The sequence below is a fragment of the Felis catus genome, chromosome C2 (genome assembly GCF_018350175.1).
Source record: "Felis catus isolate Fca126 chromosome C2, F.catus_Fca126_mat1.0, whole genome shotgun sequence".
Classification (NCBI taxonomy): domain Eukaryota; kingdom Metazoa; phylum Chordata; class Mammalia; order Carnivora; family Felidae; genus Felis; species Felis catus.
The window spans coordinates 131252014-131268462 of NC_058376.1; the positions used below are offsets into that span (position 1 = coordinate 131252014).

At 38.2% G+C, this 16449-nt stretch overlaps 1 protein-coding gene across 25 annotated transcripts in view; it reads right to left on the reverse strand.

Moving 5' to 3' along the window:
* NEK11 (NIMA related kinase 11) overlaps nt 1–16449 on the reverse strand; it is a 281142-nt gene that overhangs the window by 172825 nt on the left and 91868 nt on the right. For 20 of the 25 annotated variants that reach the window (XM_045037604.1, XM_045037603.1, XM_045037598.1 and 17 more), the window contains 3 exons: nt 2769–2918; nt 2554–2632; nt 2094–2129 (listed from right to left, as the gene is read on the reverse strand). In XM_045037604.1, coding sequence (XP_044893539.1) covers nt 2094–2129; nt 2554–2632; nt 2769–2918 — 265 coding nt within the window. The remainder of the gene's footprint in view (nt 1–2093; nt 2130–2553; nt 2633–2768; nt 2919–16449) is intronic. The other 5 variants (XM_045037600.1, XM_023260567.2, XM_045037602.1 and 2 more) reach the window with 1 other exon arrangement.

The window sequence follows — 16449 nt, forward strand, 5'->3', positions numbered from 1 at the left end:
TCTCTCACTCCCTGCTACCCACCACGGGCAGGCCTCCCATCAGCTCCATGAACACACAGGCTCTCCCCGGCCTTGGGTCCGTGTCCCCACTCCTGGGGCCAAGACTAGGGTGGGACAGAATGAGGCACTCACTGCAGGTGCAAAACTGAAGGGGCACCAAAAGACTCAGTAACCAAGATAAGTCATATTTTAAGGCAATATTATAAAAAATCAAAATTAATGCAAAAAGCCATGGAGAATACAATATCAAATGTTTACATCTTGCCATTTGCAACATGGATGGATCTAGAGGTATAATGCTAAGTAAAGAAAGTCAGAGAAAAATATCATATGACTTCATTCTTATGTGGAATTTAAGAAACAAAACAAAGGAAAAAAGAGACAAACAAACAGACCTTTAACTATAGAGAACTGCTGGTTGCCAGGTGGGTGGGGGATGGGGAAACGTGACGAGGATTAAGAGTACACTTACTGTGCAATGAGCACTGAATAACGTACATACAGAACTGGGGAATCACCGTATTGCACACCTGAAGCAATATAACTGTTAACTTTATGTTAATTATACTAGAATTAAGAAAATAAATAAAAATTTATAAAGACAGGACCCAACCCTGAACATGCACCAGACTACCTCATTTGCATCATCCTAATCCCAGCCCTGTTGGATCCCGTCTTTGAATTTTTGATATTTTGTTACCATGGACTTTTAGAATTTTTAAAATGTTTATTCATTTTTTGAGAGAGAGACAGAGTGTGAGTGGGGGAGGGGCAGAGAGAGAGAGAGAGGGACACACAATCAAAAGCAGGCTCCAGGCTCTGAGCTGTTAGCACAGATGGGGGGCTCAAACCTAGGAAACGTGAGATCATGACCTAAGCCAAAGTTGAATGCTCAATGAGCTGAGCCATCCAGGCGCCCCATTAATTTGGATTTTTTACAAAATGTTTATTTTTTTATTTTGAGAGGGGTGGGAGTGGGGCAGAGAGAGAGAGAGAGAGAGAGAGAGAGAGAGAGAGAGAATCCCAAGTAGGCTCCATGCTGTCAACACAGGGCCCAACGCAGGGCTTGATCCCATGACCCTGGGATCATAACCTGAGCTGAAATTGAGAGTCGAATGCCCAACCAATTGAGCCACTCAGGCGCCCCTAATTTGGATTTTTTAAACACTGCAATCAAATGTTATTTATCCTGATTACTGAGTTTTTGATGGTCTCTTTAATTTTGTCCAAGGGCAAATGCCTTACTCACCTCATGCTAGTCCCAGCAGATCCCCTTGGATTCCTTTCAACTTTTTTTTTTTTGGTATGCTCACAGCCCCATCAGGGTGGTTTTGATCCCAACAGTTAGTACCTGTGCCTCTTTTTCAGCGGCCTGCCCTTAGGCTAATGGAACTGGCTTTGCATAGGGAAAGTTATACATAGCGAAAGCCAAAAGTCCCTGGGAACTTCTACCTCCCTTCCGTCCCCTGTCCTGCTCACCCCACTTTTCCTCAGGGGCTTCTGTAGAGAGCACATTGTTGCATAAGAACCCTCCCCTCCATGTCTCCCTTTAGAAACATAATCTGACTCTGGGCTCTGTCCCAGCTAATTCCCTGTGATTCCAACATTCTCTCAGGCTCTTTACATGTCTGGGTGTTTCTCACCATCTCACTGGTAGAGAAATGTAACTGACTCTTTCTTTGACCACAAAAGCCATCCCCTTCCCTTACTTTACAGCATCCTGTGTGCTTTCTTCCTAGTGTTCCTGATAATGTATGATGACTTTTTCTTGGGTACTGGGTCCTCTTCCCAGCAATCAAATTGCAAAAGACGGGAGCCATAGGCCTTCCTTTCAGCACCTCCAGCATCAGCACTGCGACCAGCACACAACTGATGGGTGCACATCAAGTCAGCATCCTTGTTTCCTGCCAACGTAGAAACTGGACGCGGACGAAAAGGTGTGCCTATTTTTGAAGGTGAATGACTGTTTGTGGGTCCACTTAAAATTAGTCATAAAATTAAAGGAAATTTGCCTGAGGCACTCACAAAAGCCTAATTTAAAAAACAAGAACAAAAAAAAATCTCCAATAGGGTACTGTTTGCTTTTTTCTTACCGCCAGAGGTAGATTCTCTGCATCAAAATTTCTAATCTACAGGAAAACAAAATAAATTCATCTGATCAATAAAATGGATTATTAAGACCCATAACAAAGGAGTGGAATAACAAAGACTCAGTGAAAACCCCAGATTTTAATAGTATTAGTAGCCCATTCTTGCCTTAGCAGAAATATATTTGCAAAGTTAACCAAGAGCTCTATGGGTCAGTGTTGAGTTTGGGCCAAAAATGACAATCCTAACTTCTCATATCTGGGGCTCCAGGTAACTGTGGAGTTCACACACCTTCTTTTCCAAAGAGATTGTCTGACTAATAATTTCCCTCAGCTTAAAAAAAAAATCTTATTTCTCCTTTCTCACTGATTCTTGATGCATCTTATTCTCACAGCATATCTTCAAGTTCTAGAATGTATATAAATGCTAATACATGTTTCCCAGTATCCCTTCCATTTTAAATACCTGTAGTTGTTCATCAATGTAAGGGATTTTTAAAATTTCTATAGCAGATGGTCTCAATGAAGGACTCTTGTTCAACATGCTGTAATGTTTAAAAAGAAAATTATTTTAAGAAAAGAAAAAGAAAAAAGAAAAGAAAAAGAAAATTATTTTTCAAATGAACTAAAATATAAGTACAATTTAAAATTGTTTTTGTGGCAACATATTTATTTCCATACCGTTCCATGATGGTATTCAGTTCTCTTGGGTATCTCTGGGGGAGAGAAGGTGTGTCACCTTCAACAATTTTTAAAACAATGGACAAGAAATTGGAGCCAGTGAACGCATGGTTCATGCAGCACATCTCATATAAAATGCATGCCAGAGACCTAAAGACAAAGTCAAAGAAATTAAATAAGGAACAAATGCCCTATTTTAAATTTGATCACCATATAAAACCTTGGATGTATCAGGGCATTGGTTGTGAGACATTAACATATCCTTTGATTTTTTTGTTTGTTTAAAAGCTTCAGTACTATATTTCTTTTCCATTTAAACACATGTTTAATAAATGAAGAGGGTAAAGTGAAAAAAAACCTTACAAAATGTAAGTCTGAATGACCACTTTTTGTCAGAGGAAAACAAACAAACCTACTATGTCTGCACACAGTAGGGTAAATAAACATTTGATCAATGTAGTAAAGAAACTCTATGAAGGAACAATAAAATACAGCTAAATATCTTTCTAAGACAGTTTTGTTAATTATATGCAAAATAAAATTTTAATTTATCAGCCTAAACTTCCCTCAAATGTGTATCCAAGCATTTTGAAAAGGAAGCTGGCATTCTTTATTAGTTTTCTGAATAGAATCCATTTACAAGTAGGGTGGAAAAGCAGCTACTTGTAGCTCACATTAAAATGTATATAATTCTCCCTTTGAGGGTATGAAATAAGAGTATTAAAATTCTAGATCAGTCTGACACTGATAGGATTAACCATGCAAATCAGTAACCTCTAAACCAGCAGAATAATCTTTTAAATAACTCTGCATCATTAAGAAAAGGGGGAAATCTTGCCTGAACTTAATATTAAGAAAGAACTGTACTTCTCCTAAATTAATGGATTATTTTTAATCTCATGAGTATTTTGGATTATGTAACTAGCCAGGTCTCCCTTTTCATGTTAGTTGCTTGAAAAATCAGGAATAAACTTACAGCCAACCTTGTGTAAGTTGTGTTTTATGTAACTTTAAACACTGTCCCACTTTCTTATAAAAGGTAGTGTCTGTATAAATAAATATATACATGAATACTATCATTTTAACCATTTTGTGGGTACCATAAAAATGTTCACTAATAAGAGAATCTTGGATATACTGAATACAATGAGATGCTTCTGTTTCAGTACATAACAGTAACACTAAACATTTCTATCTAATTGGTACTTTACATATATTACAAAGCAACTTCCAGATATAACTAAACAGAATCTCATAACTTCATAGTTACGTACAGCCACTATATTTTTCCCATGCAACCTGGCTCTAAGAAGTTAAACGGCTTGATCAAATTCATAAGGTATTTTCCCTTCCACATTCTAGACTATTTTTATTACAGAATGCCAGAAAGCAGGAGGATGTTAGGAGAAAACCCATGATAGTGACTAGAACACCAAGATCAATGTAAATATTATAAATTATGAAAATTAATTTTGTACCCATCCATAAGACTATTAAATAATGTAGCACATATTTAGGTTTCTATACTAGGAAAAATTTCCTTCAATAAATGTGAAATAAAGACATTTTTAGACAATCAAAAATTAAGAGAATTCGTTGCCAGCAGGACAGCACTAAAAACAATCCCAAAATGGAATTCTTCAACTTGAAGAAAAATGATTCCAGGCAGAAACAAGGAATGCAGGGAGGGTCACACCTGTCAGAATGGCTAAAACTGACAACACAAGAAACAACAGGTGTTGGTGAGGATGCGGAGAAAGGGGAACCCTCTTGCACTGCTGGTGTGAATGCAAACTGGTGTAGCCAGTCTAGAAAACAACATGGAGCCTCCCCAGAAAAGTTAAAAAAAGAACTATCCTATGATACAGCAATTGTACTACTAGGTATTTACCCAAAGGATACAAAATTGCATATTTGAAGGGGTACTTGCACCCGAATATTTAGAGCAGCATTGTCAACAATAGTCAAACTATAGAGAGGGCTTGGGCGCCTGGGTGGCGCAGTCGGTTAAGCGTCCGACTTCAGCCAGGTCACGATCTCGCGGTCCGAGTTCGAGCCCCGCGTCGGGCTCTGGGCTGATGGCTCAGAGCCTGGAGCCTGTTTCTGATTCTATGTCTCCCTCTCTCTCTGCCCCTCCCCCGTTCATGCTCTGTCTCTCTCTGTCCCAAAAATAAATAAACGTTGAAAAAAAAAAAATTTAAAAAACTATAGAGAGGGCTCAAGTATCCATGGACTGATGAATAGCTAAAGAAGATGTGATATGTATATATAAATACATATTGAAAGTTTATGTTTTTATTTTGACATTGAGAACAAGATAAGTATGCCTACTATCACTACTTCTATTCAATATTGTAATGAAAGTGCTATTCAGAACAATAAGGCCAGAAAAAGTTAAATGAAAGTGTGTGTGTGTGTGTGTGTGTGTGTGTGTGTGTGTGTGTATAAAATGACAAATAAAAATGCAAATATACAGTAATTATGTTAAATGTAAATGTATAGTTTCAATTAAAAAGACTATCAGACAGTAAAAATTATATATATAAAGATTAGAAAAATATATTAAACTGTCATTAGCATGTCAACATGGTTATATATGTAAAAGGTCATTTCAATAAGCCTGTGACAAACATTTAAAAAATGAAATGCATAATGCCATTTACATTAACATCATACAATGTCTAATACCTAGGAATAAATCCAATGAAAGATATACACCCTACACTGTAAACCACAATACATTGCTAAGAGAAATTAAAGAACCTAAAAAAGAGGGGGGGCAGGGTGGAGGGGGAGAGATCCACATGTGTGGTTTGGAGGAGTCAAAATAATGAAGATGTCGATTTTTCCCAGAATGACCTATAGACTCAATGCAATATCAATCAAAATCCTAGCAGACTTTTTGTGGGAATTGACAAACTGATTCTAAAACTTACATGGAAATGCAAAGGGACAAAGATAGACATGGTACATTGGAGGTCTTATATTATCAAATACCAAGATTCATTATAAGGTTACATTACTTATGAAAATGTGATATTAGCAAAGAAGAAAAAATAGACCATGGAATGAAACAGAGGGCTCAAAAACAGATCCACACAAATTCAGTCACTTGACTAATGCAAAGACAAACTGCACTATGGTAAAGAAAAAAAAAATGATCCTTTTAACAAATTATGCTGGGCCAATTGAATACACATATGGAAAGTAATATATGTGGACTACTATCTCACACCAGACACATGCACAAAAATCACCAATTTTTACTATGAAAAATAAGATCATAAAGCTTTTAAAATAAAACAGGAGAATATCTTCCTGATCTTGGGGTAGGCAAAGACTTCCTAAACAAAACATAAAAAAACACTGGCAGTAATGTTATGGACTGATAAAATGGACTCCATTATAATTAGGAACTTCTATTCATGAAAAGACACCACTAAGAGAGTGAAAAGGAAGAAACAGAGTAGGAGAAGACATTGCAGCTCAAATATTCATCAAAGACTGGTATCCAGAACTGGTTAAAGTTCATTAATTTATTAATTACAACTCCTACCAATCAATAAGAAAAAGGAGAGAATCCAATGGAAAAATGGACAAAAGACTTGAAGAGACACTAAATGGCCCCAAATCATGAGATGTTTGACATTATCAGTCATCAGAGAAAATGCAAATTAAAACCACAGTGCAGCACCACTACACACTTTCACCGTAAGAATTGGTGAAAATGAAAAAGACAATATCAAGTCAGTACTTGTTACACTATGAGAAAAGTTTTCTTAACAAAAAGAGAGGGGAAGGCTACACATTACTAGTAAAATATAATCATCAAATCGAATCAAATACTTTTATTTGGGTGGATATGTGTAAAATATTTGTGTGTTATCAACTCTGCGCCAATATGCTGACTTATTTTCCCCAAAGAAGAGTCTAATTTGAACTTTGAGAATGTTTAAAATAGTAGACCTACAGGTCTACCAAGATTTGCTAGTTCTAAACTCTCATTGTATCAGTGAGAAAACCAAAACTCAGAGAAAGGAAGTAATTTGCCCAGAAAGGTGCCATATTAGATCAGCTTGTTTGGTATTGGTATTGTTCTCATTCAATATATCTTTAAAATGTTTTCTAAAAAATTTACACTAACTACATACACTCTGCTATGTAATCTAATGTACATGTAGTAATTTTAACACGGAAAAAAAGGAATGAAACTCACAGGTCTAAGTGTAGAAGGCTATCAATCACTCAGCACCCACATACTCTTCTGAGGATTTAATTCAGCTCCTCCTGTGGGCTCAGAGTCTTCTTCAGGCCTTGGGTTAAAAGCACAACAAAGCCAGATAATCTCTCCTGGCTCTGATAGGTTGAAAGGGCTGGATGAGAGCAACAATTTCTGACACAGGACATTTTGAGCTGACTTGGGAGCAGACTATTATATTATCTCTATCAATAATACAAGTGGTAACAATAATAATTATAATCAGAAAAATAACTAGCTGAGAGGCGCCTGGGTGGCTCAGTCGGTTGGGCGACCGACTTCGGCTCAGGTCATGATCTCGCGGTCCGTGAGTTTGAGCCCCGCATCGGGCTGTGTGCTGACAGCTCAGAGCCTGGAGCCTGATTCACATTCTGTGTCTCCCTCTCTCTCTCTGACCTTCCCCCATTCATGCTCTGTCTCTGTCTCTAAAATGAATAAACGTTAAAAAAAAGAAAAAAAAAAAGAAAGAAAAATACTAGCTGAAATTTTAATAGTGTTTACTATAAATTAGGCCCTGTTCTATATTCCTTACATATATTAACTCATTTAATCATTCTCATAACAATCCTAATGAAGCAGAAACTATTATTATCACTCCCATTCTTCAGATGAGGAAACCACAAGATTAGGTCAATTGTTAATGTTTCCATATTGAGTAGCTGGTGGAACTGGGATTGCAACACAGTTTGTCTGGCTCTAGAGACATGAAGTCTATGCCATCCTGCCTCTCAATGCTGTATTTCTGATCATTAAGGGCTCTTTTGAATTGGAAATCATGGCTAAACCAATGGAAGACCTTCAGGCAGGGGCTGATTTCCCAAGTTTATTTGGGTTCTACCTGGAACCATAATTCATCTTCAGGGATCCCTAGGGCCTAAGACAAGCCATGCAGGGCATCAGACCATGGCAAATATAGGGCATACAAACAATGAGACCCTCTTTAGCAAAAGGAAAGGAAGGTAGGCAAGTTTGGCTTTTGTTTTTCTGTTGCTTCTCATGGAAAGGGAGTTAGTGGTCTATTAAGTACAGTGAGTTGATCATGAAGTCAAACTCTACTTTTATGGAGATATAACTCTACCGAAGCCACATTTGATGGATATACTAGGGTTATAAAAAGCTGTGGAATTATCTGGCTAAACAGACTATAGAACAATTAGATGTAGAGACTAACTTAGTAATCAATTAATTTTGATACAAGACTATTCTCTTTCTTGGAAATCCTCTCAGCTTCACTAAAGGCATTCTGTTTTCCATTCACCTGTCTCATTTTGATCTAGTGAGATTTACTTGCACTTCAGCACATGGAAGAGTGACTTGTAGAAAGGGACCTTCCCTGGTCCCTGTGCACCTGCCTGCAATAGATATAATCTGATTACAGACACCACCAGAACACTTTGGGCAAAAGATTTTTGATTACCTGTTACAAGTTTTTTTTTTTTAAGTTTATTCATTTTGACAGAGAGAGAGAGAGGGAGACCACAAGCAGGGAGGGGCAGAGAGAGAGGGAGAGAGAGGATCCAAAGCAAGCTCCAGGCTCTGTTCTGTCAGCACAGAGCCCAATGTGGGGTTCAACTCACAAACCACGAGATCATGACCTGAATCGAAGTCAGATGCCCAACTGACTGAGCCACCCAGGCGTACCTATCCTGTTACAAGTTAAAATTTACCTACTATATATACATTTTATTCTAGTAACTATACATCTATGTACCTATGGTTTTAATTTTTTTCCAATTTCCAGCTAAACATTTCTAATGGGAATAATTATATAATCTTGAACTCATCAATTCCATCCTTTTTGAAGATGTTTATCTTACTTGACTCCCAGTCTTAAATCTGGCAGTGAGGAGGTGGTTGAGGGGAAAGTAGAAGGCAAGTTGAAAAAAAGAAGGTGCATTTTATTTAGAACTCTATGATTTGTATTCCTTTTTTTTTCCTCCAAAAGATAGCTAACTGTGAAGAAGTAAGCAAATAAATCCCTGAAGGAGGAAATTTAGCAGTGAAAGGGAAATTTGGGATCAGGTGTGTGTGAAGCAAATTACACCTGAACTCCATAAACTCACCATCTGTCCAGCTTGACCAGAACTACCCAAAGGATTTCAGGAGCACAGGTTGATAATGAATTGCAAATGAAATTCAGACGTTGTCTTGTTTCAAGGAACTAAACTTACCCTTTGAAATCTGTCCAGACTCTGCAAACAGAAACCTATCCCACCATAGCAATGCATGACTCTGGTTGGGGCAGCTTTACAGATCTTTTAGATATTTTTATTTTACATAATTGATGATCATCCTGATATCCATCTAGAAAAGAGTACACAGGGGCGCCTAGGTGGCTCAGTCATTTGAGCGTCCAACTTTGGATTTCAGTTCAGGTCATGATCTCACAGTCCTGGGGTCTAGCCCCACACTGAGCTCCATGCTGGGCATGGAGCCTGCTTAAGATTCTCTCTCCCGCAGCAGACCTATCCACAGAAATTTGGAAGGCCAGAAAGGAGTGGCAGGATATATTCAGTGTGCTGAATCAGAAAGATATGCAGGCAACAATTTTTTTTTAATTTTTTTAATGTTTTATTTATTTATTTATTTATTTATAAATTTTTTTTTCAACGTTTTTATTCATTTTTGGGGCAGAGAGAGACAGAGCATGAACGGGGGAGGGGCAGAGAGAGAAGGAGACACAGAATCGGAAACAGGCTCCAGGCTCTGAGCCATCAGCCCAGAGCCTGATGCGGGGCTCAAACTCACGAACTGTGAGATCATGACCTGAGCCAAAGTTGGATGCTCAACCAACTGAGCCACCCAGGTGCCCCTGCAGCCAAGAATTCTTTATCTAGCAAGGCTGTCATTCAAAATAGAAAGAGAGATAAAAAAAAAAGTTTCCCAGACAAACAAAACTTAAAGGAGTTTGTGACCACTAAACCAGCCCTGCAGGAAATTTTAAGGGGAACTCTCTGAGGGAAGCAAAGATGAAAAAAAAAAAAAAAAAAAAGCAACAAACATTAGAAAGGACCAGAGAACACCACCAGAAACTCCAACTCTACAAGCATCATTAGGACAATAAATTCATATCTTTCAGTACTCACTCTAAACGTCAATGGACTCAATGCTCCAATCAAAGGACATAGGGTAAAAGAATGGGTAAGAAAACAAGATCCATCTAGATGCTGTTTACAAGAGACCCACTTCAGACCTAAAGGCACCTTCAGACTGAAAATAAGGGGATGGAGAACCATCTATCATGCTAATGGTCAACAAAAGAAAGCTGGAGTAGCCATACTTCTATCAGACAATCTAGACTTTAATATAGGACTGTATCAAGAGATGGAGAAGGGGATTATATCATAATCAAGGGGTCTATCCACCAAGAAGACCTAACAATTGTAAACATTTAGGCGCCAAATGTGCGAGCACCCAAATATATAAATCAACTAATCACAAACATAAAGAAGCTCATCGATAGTAATACCATAATAGTAGGAGACTTCAACACCCCACTCACAGCAACGGACAGATCATCTAATCAAAAAATCCACAAGGAAACAATGGCTTGGAATGACACACTGGACCAGATGGACTTAACAGATCTATTCAGAACATTTCACCCTGAAACCACAGAGTATACATTCTTCTCCAGTACACATGGAACATTCTCCAGAATAGACCATATACTGGAGCACAAATTAGTCCTAAGTAAGTACAAAGAGGTTGAGATCATACTGTGCATATTTTCAGACCACAATGCTATGAAACTCAAAATCAACCACAAGAAAAAATTTGTAAAGGTAACAAATACTTGGAGACTGAAGAACATCCTACTAAAGAATGAATGGGCTAACCAGCAGTTAAAGAGGAAATTAAAAGTATATGGAAGTCAATGAAAATGATAACACCACAACCCAAAACCTCTGGGACGCAGCAAAGGTGGTCATAAGAGGAAAGTATATAGCAATCCAGGCCTTCCTAAAGAAGGAAGAAAGATCTCAGATATACAACCTAACCTTACGCCTTAAGGAGCTGGAAAAAGAACAGCAAATAAAATCCAAAACCAGCAGAAGACAGGAAATAATAAAGATTAGAGCAGAAATTAATGCTATCGAAACCAAAAAAACAGAACAGATCAATGAAACCAGAAGCTCGTTCTTTGAAAGAATTAACAAAATTGACAAACCACTAGCCAGTTTGATCAAGAAGAAAAAGGAAAGGACCCAAATAAATAAAATCAAGAATGAAAGAGGAGAGATCACAACCAACACAGCAGAAATAAAAACAATAATAAAAGAATATCATGAGCAATTATATGCCAATAAAAAGGGCAATCTGGAAGAAATGGACAAATTCCTAGAAACATATAGGCTACCAAAACTAAAACAGGAAGAAATAGAAAATTTGAACAGACCTATAGCCAGTAAGGAAATTGAATTAGTAATCAAAAATCTGCCAAAAAGCAAGAGTCCAGGGCCAGATGGTTTTCCAGGGGAATTCTACCAAACATTTAAGGAAGAGTTAACACCTATTCTCTTGAAGCTGTTCCAAAAAATAGAAATGGAAGAAAACTTCCAAACTCTTTCTATGAAGCTAACATAACCTTGATTCCAAAAACAGACAGAGACCCCACTAAAAAGGAGAACTATAGACCAATTTCCCTGATGAACATGGATACAAAAATCCTCAAGAAGACATTAGCCAACCAGGTCCAAAAATACATTAAAAAATTATTTGCCACGACCAAGTGGGATTTATACCTGGGATGCAGGGCTGGTTCAATATCTGCAAAACAATTAACATGATTCATCACATCAATAATAGAAAGGACAACAACCATAGGATCCTCTCAATAGATGCAGAGAAAGCATTTGACAGCATCCTTTCTTGATAAAAACCCTCAAGAAAGTAGGGATAGAAGGATCATACCTCGAGATCATAAAAGCCATATATGAACAACCCAATGCTAATATCATCCTCAACGGGGAAAAACTGAGAGCTTTCCCCCTGAGGTCAGGAATAAGACAGGGATGTCCACTCTCGCCACTGTTATTCAACATAGTTTTGGAAGTCTTAGCCTCTGCAATCAGATAACACAAAGAAATAAAAGGCATTCCAAATCGGCCAGGAGGAGGTCAAACTTTCACTCTTCACAAATGAAATGACACTCTATATGGAAAACCGAAAAGATTCCACCAAAAAACTGCTAGAATTGATTCATGAATTCAGCAAAGATGCAGGAAATAAAATCAACGCACAGAAATTGGTTGCATTCCTATACACCAACAATGAAGCAACAGAAAGAAAAATCAAGGAATCGATCTCATTTACATTGCACCAAAACCCATAAAATACCAGGAAAAAATCTAATCAAAGAAGTGAAAAATCTATACACTGAAAACTATAGAAAGCTTATGAAAGAAATTGAAGAAGACACAAAGAAATGGAAAAAGATTCCATGCTCCTGGATAGGAAGAACAAATATTTTTAAAATGTCAATACTATCCAAAGCAATCTACATATGCAATGCAATCCTTATCAAAATAACACCAGCATTCTTCACAGAGCTAGAACAAATAATCCTAAAATTTGTATGGAACCAGAAAAGACCCCGAATAGCCAAAGCAATCTTGAAAAAGAAAACCAAAGTGAGAGGCATCAAAATCCCAGACTTTAAGCTATACTACAAAGCTGTAATCATCAAGACATTATGGTACTGGCACAAGAACAGACACTCAGATCAATGGAACAGAATAGAGAACCCAGACATGGATCCACAAATGTATGGCCAACTAATCTTTGACAAAGCAGGAAAGAATATCCAAAGGAAGGAATAAAGACAGTCTCTTCAGCAAGTGGTGCTGGGAAAACTGGACAGCGACATGCAGAAGAATGAACCTGGACCACTTTCTTACACCATACACAAAAATAAACTTAAAATGGATGAAAGACCTCAATGTAAGACAGGAAGCCATCACAATTCTTGAGGAGAAAGCAGGAAAAAACCTCTTTGATCTTAGCCTCAGCAACTTCTTACTCAACATGTCTCTGGAGGCAAGGGAAACAAAAGCAAAAATGAACTACTGGGACCTCATCAAAATAAAAAGCTTCTGCACAGCAAAGGAAACAATCAGCAAAACTAAAAGGCAACCGACGGAATGGGAGAAGATATTTGCAAACGACATATCAGATAAAGGGTTAGTATCCAAAATCAATAAAGAACTTATCAAACTCAACACCCAAAAAAACAAAGAATCCAGTGAAGAAATGGGCAAAAACATGGATAGACACTTCTCCACAGAAGACATCCAGATGGCCAACCGACACATGAAAAAATGCTCCACATCATTCATCATCAGGGAAATACAAATCAAAACCACAAGGAGATACCGACTTACACCTGTCACAATGGCTAACATTAACAACTCAGGCAACAACAGATGTTGGCGAGGATGCAGAGGAAGAGGATCTCTTTTGCCCTGCTGGTGGGAATCCAAATTTGTGCAGCCACTCTGGAAAACAGTATTTTCAGTCCTCAAAAAACTAAAAATAGAACTACCCTACGACCCAGCAATTGCACTACTAGGCATTTATCCACGGGATACAGGTGTGCTGTTTCAAAGGGACACATGCACCCCCATGTTTATAGCAGCACTATCAACAATAGCCAAAGTATGGCAAGAGCCCAAATGTCCATCGATGGATGAATGGATAAAGAAGATGTGGTATATATATACACAATGGAGTATTACTTGGCAATCAAGAAGAATGAAATCTTGCCATTTGCAACTACATGGATGGAACTGGAGGGTATTATGCTAAGTGAAATTAGTCAGTCAGAGAAAGAGAAAAATCATATGACTTCACTCATATGAGGACTTTAGGAGACAAAACAGATGAACATAAGGGAAAGGTAACAAAAACAATATAAAAACAGGGAGGGGTACAAAACATAAGAGACTCATAAATATGGAGAACAAACTGAGGGTTACTGGAGGGGCTGTGGGAGGGCGGATGGACTAAATGGGTAAGAGGCACTAAGGAATCTACTCCTGAAATTACTGTTGCACCATGTGCTAACTAAACAGATGTAAATTTTAAAAAATAAAAAATAAAATTAAAAAAATGATTCTCTCTCTCCCTCGCTTTCTGCCCCTCTCCCAGACTTGTGCTCTATCTCTCTCTCTAAAAAAAAAAAAGAAAGAAAGAAAGAAAGAAAGAAAGAAAGAAAGAAAGAAAGAAAGAAAGAAAGAAAGAAAGAAAGAGTATACATAATTTAAGCAGTTGAATAGAGAGTAATACAAATTTAATAAAAGAATAGTGGGATTTGCTTTAGTGTGTTGTACCCTAAATGAAAATGTGTACTGAGGTGGAGTTGAATATCAATATAAACTTTATCTAAATAAAATGAAAGACACTGGACTCCTGAAACAAATACTTCAGAAGCAGTATTATATAGCAACCATTTTATAAGGGCCTAACATATCCCAGAACCTCTATTAGTTCTCCCTGAGCTTTAAGACGCATACAAATCACCCAGGGATTTTGTTTAAATTTTGATTCTGAATATTTGGGGGAAGTGGCAACTACATCAGAAGCATAGTTTCTGCATCTTCCTTAAATTCACATGGAAAGCAGAGCAGCTAGATAGCAAAACCAAAACAATGACCAACATTTTCAACAAAGTTAGGTGGCAAGGTGTCCCTTGAAACCTAGAAATACAAGGAAGTGGAGACAAACCACAGTCACCATGTGACCTGCACAGTATCAGCATCTTTGTGAGAAGAAGCAGAGGGAATCAATGGAGCAATTGAAGGACCCCATAACAGAAGAACTTCAAAATGGCCCCAAATTACTTACTGAAAAGCACAGTAGACCCATTCAAGAATAGCTTCTGAAAGTATTAGGGGATCTGCCCAATCCAAAAGCTGCATGAATGCAAGAAAAGCCCAGGGTAAGCCCCAAAGGGTCTGGAGCAGAATATTCCAGGACTGTCCAATACAATTTTTTGCAATGTCAGAAATATTCTATGTTTCTGTACACAATAACAGTAGCCACATGTGGCCACTGAGCACTTGAAATGTAGCTAAGGTGTCTGAGGAACTGAATTTTCAAAAGAATATTTATTTTTTTTAATGTTTATTTATTTTTGAGAGAGAGAAAGAACACGAGTGCGGCAGAGGCAGAGAGAGAGGGAGACACAGAATCCGAAGCAGGCTCCAGGCTCTGAGCTGTCAGCACACAGCCTGATGTGGGGCTCGAACTTGTGAACCATGAGATCATGACCTGAGCCGAAGTCAAATGCTTAACCGACTGAGCCATCCACGCACCCCTCAAAAGAATATGTATAAGCAAAGGTGAATGTATTCTTTCCACCCTATCATCCAAATATACTATCGTGTTTGCCGGAAGACTCACAAAAATTTAGAAGTAAAGTTTGGGTGAATTTCGTCTTGTACATACCAGCTCTTTTTAATTACTTTCTTCCATCATTGAGCACAATGTTTGAAAGAAGATCATCTGCTCTTCCTCCTGTGTGGTGGTCCTATGTCCTCCACACCATAAAAATTTGGCCAATGGAAGAACAGAAGATGGAAGCAACAGCAAGGGGAGAGAGGAGGACAGGGAGATCACAGTGTGGTTGAGCAGAAAATGAAAGGGAAATGTGTTTTTCTTTTGCATCTTTAGCTACTCTTGGGGTCATGATCACAGATTCCATATAAACTATAAAGTTTGGGAAATGAACATGGGCAGTGTTCAAAGTTGGGGTGAGAAGGTGGATTGGCAATGGAAATGATGATCCAAGCATTCCTCCATTGCCGATTGTTACGCACTCAGCCGCTCCATAAAGGCTGGATACGGCAACAGCCTGCACCGCTTCACATTTTGATGGAATGGCTGTGCTCCAACTGCTTTAATCATCTCTGGTAGTTTCCATAGGGTCTTTTAAGATGGACAGAGCATTAGGAGTATGGAATATATGAAATTAATACAAGGCCTGCCTATCTCCCTTCTTTAGGTTCCACCAGCCTCTCCCTGCTCCAGTCTATTTTTTAACACTGTTTAACAGAGGAAACAGATAAATAAAAATCTTTAATTCCAACAGTAAGGCCTTGGGGAGAACAGTTCCAAAATGGTGGCATCATGAGGAGCTCAGCAGACCTGCTCCTCAGCAAAACAGCTGTAACTAGTGAAAATTACCAAAAACCCCCAACAATTTAATGTCACTGAAAATTGTCTTAAGGGCATACTGTGAATGAGGAGACATTTATTCAAAAAAATCTATTAAGTCTCTGTAAAAACAAGAGCTTGTGGCACCTAGCCACTCCCTCAGCTTAATGTGACAAAAATTTCACTCTGAGCAAGTGTGGCCGAGAAGATGGGGTTCCCCCTTCCTCCAGAAACCAGTCATGGGCTTGGATATCTCTCCAGGAGGAA